The sequence below is a fragment of the Crassostrea angulata genome, chromosome 8 (genome assembly GCF_025612915.1).
Source record: "Crassostrea angulata isolate pt1a10 chromosome 8, ASM2561291v2, whole genome shotgun sequence".
NCBI classification, from domain to species: domain Eukaryota; kingdom Metazoa; phylum Mollusca; class Bivalvia; order Ostreida; family Ostreidae; genus Magallana; species Magallana angulata.
The window spans coordinates 58,228,688-58,235,989 of record NC_069118.1 but is presented as its reverse complement, the minus strand read 5'-3'; the positions used below and the strand labels follow the sequence as shown (position 1 = coordinate 58,235,989).

Genomic DNA, 7,302 nt, shown 5'->3' with positions numbered 1-7,302 from the left:
GGAAAATTTAGACGTTTTGTTTGTTTGCTTTGTCTGATGTTAGATTACATTAGGCGAATCAAGCTAAAGCATATATCTGAAACAAATCACGTATTCGCGAATTTTTAAATGTTCAATCAATTTTTCAGAACAGATCCATCTATATGAACATGCTGATCATTATGGTGTCTGAACTGCATCATACATGTATTTATCAAGATCATACTTATCGTCATATCAAGCAGAAACAGATGACTTGGTGTATATATATATATATATATATATATATATATATATATATATATATATATATATATATATATATATATATATATATATATATATATATATATATATATATATATATATATATATATATATATACTATAGTATATAATTTCAAAAACTCATTGATCTTATACATGTTTTACTATTTGTAAATCTCTCTTAGAATTACCGTATAACGGGTATTTTTTACGTGCTGCTAATTTTTACTAATTTTTATGAGTTTTATAAATCCGTAGAAATTAAACGGGTAAATTTTTACAGAAGTAAAAAAAAACACCGTACGCACATTTCTACACAGTACGTATGAGAGTTATGTTCATGACCTTCAGCTTAGTCCCTGACGGCTTTTCTTATCATGTTAGTCAGCCATCTTTTTGTGTTCTTTGTAATTTGTAATTCAAATAAATACATTGAACGTTAAAAATTCTAACCCACATCTATATTGAAATGTAAATTGTCTGCACACACATGTATTTTATGCGTATCCAATACGTCAACATGTAATAGATATACAAGTATGTGTTTATTGACGGGCATAAATAATGTCTGATAAGCACAGTTGGTTCTCTATATACAGGATTTTCTTAACTTGACTTGTCGGTAATTCAGCCACGATGACATCGTCTTGGCTATCAACGCATAATCCCCATGGACCTCGTAAATGGCAGCTGTCAATGTAGCGGAGGAGCTTTCCGTCTTGATCTAGAATGTGAATACGATTGTTGTTAGGGTCTGCTGTCAGGATCCGACTCTGTCTGTCGGTGGCGATGCCAACTGGATTAAATGGTTCATCGGTAGTGGAGGGAGGACCAGTGTAGGTAAACCTGAAGTTACCGTCTTGATTGACCACCACTACGGCCTGAGCTCCATGGTCGGACACGCAGATATCTAGGTTCCCGTTCTCGGCGATGTATTTTGTGTACAGATCAGATGAATAGAGCGGTTTGCCTTTGCTGTTATATTGAATGATTTGCTTTCTAACTGAGCCAGAGTAACGCACGACTTTTGTTTGTTTTACATCGTCACTGATCAAGACAATCAGGAGGTTGCCCGAGGAGGTAATACAGATATTACAAGGACTCCACCCTTTCAGTCTGATCACTGTCTCTATTTGTTTATTCTTCATTATGTTCACAGTGCTATCCTTGTAATCTGTATAAACTAGATCCCCATTCCTATTCACCGCTATGTCGTATGGATTGTCCCCGGATCTGGTTTTGACTGACTTTAATAGGTCCCCTTTGAGGCTATACAGTCTCATGATTTTGTCCTCACCACATGTCCATATTTCTTCATCACTCCTACAAGACACACTGCGCAGAGTACGGTCGCTATATTCGGTGTTTATATCTGCGATGACCTTTGGTGCATCAATAAGTGTTTTGTCAACGGAAGTAGATTCATCACCTGGAAAATCCAATGTATAGCCATGTTCGTCCGTTTTGACAGATGAAGCTGAGAGAGAACCAAACTGTTGAATAAGTTGTTCTTTGTTTATCTCAGAAGGAGTAAAACTTGGTAAGGAAACTGTGAGTTTAGGAGGCAATCTTCTAAATCCAGTATTCCTGGACTTGTAGGCAGAGAGTTGACTGACGTCATTGGAGTTCATTAATTTCTTCAATTCTAAAATACAATGGATGATTTCAGAAACAGTGTGAGTGATTTCATCTTCCCTTTTATTTAGGACAGTCAGGCTTTTGGAGTCCATTTCTTTTAGATCTAGTTTCAGTTTCTGAATAATGGTGTCTATTTCTCTGTGCAAGTCTTCTCCATGTTCATCGATAGTTGTTGTCAATTCTTGAGAGTTTTCATTTAGATCGGCTTTTTGAGCAGAGATGTTTGATGCAATTTCTTGATACTTTGGAAAAATGAATTTTTCTAGTTCTTGTAAATCTTTTTTAATTCCTTCTTTTTTGTAGGCAATGCTTTTCAATATTTCAATAAATTTGTGACCTTGGTGTTCTTTAGAGGAAGCACACACTGCACAAATAGGAATGTCACAATTTTGACAGTAAAGTTCGCATTGTTTTGAGGAATGTTTTGGACATCTTGTAGTAGATCCTCTTTTCTTAAAGGACACAACTTTGTGTTCTTTAGATTCGTCAGAGAGATGTTCCCCCACACAGGCCTTACACAGATGTGTGTGACAAATGTCACAGTACATAGGAGGGTCATGAGTGTCACAAAGACTACACAATAACACATCCTGGTCTACATTCGCGTCCATGCTCAAGCAGTTTAATCATATGCTGAAAAATACAAACAGTTTGAATTTTTTTTATGAATAAATGGTATGAAGTTCACCTATGAACGCGCTTGGTCACTGAATCCATCTTGCTAACTCTGAATGTCTCTCAAAGGATACTATTATGTAAAATACGAGCGAAGATTGTTATTTCGTATAACTATAAAATTTGAAATATTCGAATTGTTGAAATAGAAAAACTATTGTTTTTCTCGTCTTGATTTTATTCATTATGGTAGCCAAATTACATGCTCGTGCGACCATCAATGTGACATCTCTTCTTTGTTCCATTTAAGGTCAAGATCTAGTGATGATTCTAGACAGTCGTTTTGGTGCTAGAACCATTATGACATCATCATTGATTTGATATATCTTTTCCGGTATATGGCTTTTAGGGATTAGATAGAAAATAAAACAATATTTTGTCACTTTATGTTTAATCACGGGAAAAGTACTCGTAATTCTGGTACCTATATTCAATTTGATATTTTAAAGAGGAGGGCAAGAGCTTGTTTAATGCCGTTTATGGAGAGAATATAGGAATTCTAGATATATTTCATTAGTCAAATATGGAAGTCCTCGATATTTGCTACTTTTATTCTTCATATTTCATAGAAAAGGTTGATTAAAACATGGTTTTTCAATGTTTTTCAATGTGTTTACCAAAATTGTGAGGCCCGACACACCCTATGTAACAAAGATATTGTTATGAAACATCATTTAAAGAAATATATCTTTAATTTCATAAACCTGTAGGCACCTTTCATTAACTAGATATTGACCTTAAAGGACATATAGCATGGACATTTTACATTTTGTGGCTTCCTTGTGTATCTAACAATTACTTCTAACAGTTTGTTAACGGTATAAAAGTGGTAATTAGCCATAATATCAATTTATATTATAGTCCCGATCGTTTAAAAACTCGTTAATTAGATAGCGTGTCACGTGGTACAGTCACGTCACATGCTACCTTCTTCGAACAGCTGATTGTAAACAAATTGTAGGATAAGCATTATCTTTGACATTTTTTCACCATGTACGTTGGTTTTTTTTACATGCTTACTAAATTAAAAGAATCTTATTATTCAGTCGTACATGTTTGAGCCACCAGTACTGATAAAAAACGATGATATAGCCGAAGAAGCGACGATGAAGTCGGCAATAACGATCAAATTGATAGACGTGTAAACATTGTAAAGACAACTTAGTAAGGATTTTAGCTCAAATAAATTGGTTAAAGGTGTTTATTATATTAAAAGCTACAATAACTTTGCTTTTTGGCGTTCCTAACGACTCAGAATGTTCATTATAGTAAAACTGTGGTGCACAAGAAGTTTTTTCTTCGGCCGTAACTGGTCACAACTTTCTAAGGTTGTTTACATCATAATACACTGTATAAATATATATATTATAAAAGCAGGCAAGAACGTTTTCCTTTATTATTGTTTTTTTCTGTAAGATCCAATATCCGTATTTTTAATCCATTTACGTATAAATGTATATCAACAAACTGTCTATTTCTCACGTAAACATTTAATATCGACAACTCGATCCTTGACTTCTCCAACAGAAAAATAAAACTCACAGAAATCTTACCACCTGTACCTCAATTATGATTTCTTCAGCGGTGAGCTATGATTAAAGAACTCATTTATTCAAAACCAATGCATACATGAACGTGTAGTTTAACAATAACAATAAGAAAACAGCTAATGAAGCGACGCGGTTTCCAAAATGGCGTCGTCTCTTGTTATATTTTTTCTCCGATAAACTTTTTGTACACAGGTCCCTGTGCATAAACTTCTATTTTTTTCTCTTTGAAAAATAAATACGATTTATTTATGAAACTGTACCTATTGAATGTTTATTTATATATCCTCTCGTCGACAGATAAACCCCTATTTGTCGCAAGATTTCCGCATACTTTCGTAAGGGAAACTTAAAAAAAAAAACAGTCCAAACCCCATTTTTGAAGGCTAGAACACCCGCAGGAAGCACAAAACACCATCATGTCCCGTTATCGGCAATTTGATAGGTGATAATTAGTTTAATTGTCGATTAAATTAATCCAATTACAAAGATGGCTAACAGCACCTTCTCACTCGAGGTCGCATATGACGTCACACATCATGGCGGGTAGATCGAGAGAGAACATATGCATATCGGGACATTTGAATTTCATCGCTTACAAACTCACAAATTAGGCAGAATATTGTATGAAAACGTTTATAAACTTCATTTTTAATGAGTATAGAATGATTTTATTTTAAGAATTCCGAAAATTGAAAAACATGCGATATGTCCTTTAAGGGAATATGTTTGCATATGTAAACATTGTTTAATAAGAAAACATTAACGCGGCTCATTTATAGTGCCGATGTAAGGGATTCATGCTGTTTTTTTATCTACAATGATAAATCCAATACATTTACATAGCGTTTGAAACACACTGTTCTGAAATAATTTCATTAATGTTTTACTTCACAAAGACATGTTGAAATAAATAAATATTTTTTGACGTGCAATAGCTAACTGTTTTTCAATACCTTATGCAGTTTTTATTTCTCAAAAATAATTAATTTGAGGTAGTTTTTTTTTTTTTTTTTTTTGTTTAGGTACGAAGTAATTCTTAAACGACTCATACATGTGCAAGTCAATATTTAAAATGCCTTCCATTGGAAACTTTAGATATAACTTTTACAGCTTGTGCTCGTCCAATTATTTTAATGTCCTTTTAATATATCTTTTCAGAAAATAAATTGTGGACATAGGTTGCACGTGTGTCTTTTACAAACTGTAAAGACAATAACACGTTTAATTATCTTTTTTTAAGTTTAAAAACATTTTCCCTAAAAGATTGAATGCTCTGTATAGAGTATCCTGTTCAATATATCATAGAAATAGAATAGAAATGTCCTTATCTGTTCATTTCGAAAGTCTTAGCATTTTTTTTAATGAAGATCCATAAAATCTAATTATGTCAGATTGTTAAAGGTGAAAGAATTACTTCAAGCTACATGCTAAATCGAAACAAACTGAGTTTTTTACTACATAAGAAACTGAGTTTAGAAAATTTGAAAAGAATTTAGGCATATCCATTTTTCTTGACTTTTTGAAATGTGATCTTTTTGGGAGTTGATTTTAATCAACTCTCCTATGTAGTTACTCTGGCTAACCGAAACTGAAACAGTGTTTGGACCTAAGCACAAATCATCACCGCTGACACGACTTATTTCTTGAACATCATCGATAAATTCGATTAAATGTACGCTGAAGCATTTTTTTCAAAGGAAAATTATTTATAAATACCTTGGAAAAAGTCAGATTTTAATAGTACGAACAATTTAGAAATTTTTCGCAGTCGTATGTATTCCTACGCCAGAGTTCAATATAGTCTCGTTCAACCATTGGCTGTCCCCATACATCTTTGACAAGCAGAGAGTCAGTCTTTATTTAGAGGTTGCATCATCAAGCTATCACGTGACCTGGTATCTCTTACTTTCCGGAGATTAACGGATACAGCCAAGCATCTGATTGAACGAGACTAGAGTTCATTATTGGTTGAATCCACACAATATTTGAAATATTTTGAATACTTGTCGTTAAAGTCCGAGAATTCATATCATAAAAATGTGCGTAATTCACATAGAGATTACATGCTACTTGCCAAGCAAAATAACCTATCGTTGATTTTAAGATAAATAATAATCGATAAAATCAACTCCCGTCAGTGCTTCAGTACTTTGATAATAGCTATGTGAACAAATATTTAACTTGCTAAATATTTATAGACAGACAAATGGTTTTTAAAAATCAATAAATATCTAAAATCAATATATATCTTCCCTAGCTTTAAATCTACATTATTTTCAATCAAAACAACAACAGTCCGCTTTCAAATTCTGTTTATAGATTTGTTTTCCTTATTGGTCCTAAAAATTAGAAACATCTTTCAAAAGTGTACCTTTTTAAGTTTTTCACAATGCCCAGAAGGGGGTCGTGTCTATTAAAAGTGCTATGTTAGTACACTGAATGAACGACAATGACAATGGACCAGCATGTGATTTTTAAAAACTCACTTTTTGGTGGCGAGTTAACTAAGATTAACCATTAAATTTTACTCCACTTTCGCTTTGGAGTGAATAAAACACATCAGAAATAATACTGCAAAAATTGAACCATCAAAAAAGAATATCTCATAAACTACACCACATAAGATTAATGATTAGAATTTAATGGGACATGAGAGCTGTTAAGCGTAACGTTAAAAACTACAAACCTCTATACAACTTCAATGTCGACGACTCTCCCTTGGTTATCTGAAGAAATTTACTTGGGATTATTTTTTAAAACACAAAATGTGGGCCATGGTCGATAATATTTTTTAAATAAAAGACGTACTCCACCAACCAACGAAGGACGTCTCTCAGTCGATATTTGCTCGTACAACCAAGTCCAAAAAACAACCAGACTTCAAAAGTAGAAGGATAATTTATATCGGATATTAACAACGTTCTTGCGTTACTATTTAAATAATGCTTTATTTTTTTCAATTTTCATTGATTTTTTATCATAAATGTTAGCAATCTGATGATCAGTAGGACACGTAATACCTTATTTATTGGTGTTTCTCAATTCACAAGGCATATAAAAGCCGTATTGAAAAGCTTCTTTCTATTGATTTTGCTTGAATGTGTGGCGCATGACATAAGAGGGATCGAAAACAACGTTGGCATCTATCTTTTTTGTGATAAAAGGTTATCAAACCAATTGATTTTATGTCAGCA

At 33.1% G+C, this 7,302-nt stretch overlaps 1 protein-coding gene across 1 annotated transcript; it reads right to left on the bottom strand.

The window, feature by feature from the left end:
- Positions 1-721: 721 nt before the first annotated feature.
- LOC128159784 (E3 ubiquitin-protein ligase TRIM17-like) lies at positions 722-6,994 on the bottom strand. Its single transcript, XM_052822982.1, has 2 exons — positions 6,795-6,994; positions 722-2,516 (listed from the first exon to the last, which is right to left on the bottom strand). The coding sequence occupies exon 2, from the start codon at positions 2,492-2,494 to the stop codon at positions 791-793; it is 1,704 nt and encodes a 567-aa protein (XP_052678942.1). The 5' UTR covers positions 2,495-2,516; positions 6,795-6,994; the 3' UTR covers positions 722-790.
- Between the last annotated feature and the right edge of the window lie 308 nt (positions 6,995-7,302).

Bases quoted from the DNA above. Each gene is read 5' to 3' on its own strand.
- LOC128159784 (XM_052822982.1), bottom strand. From the start codon at position 2,494: ATGGACGCGAATGTAGACCAGGATGTGTTATTGTGTAGTCTTTGTGAC.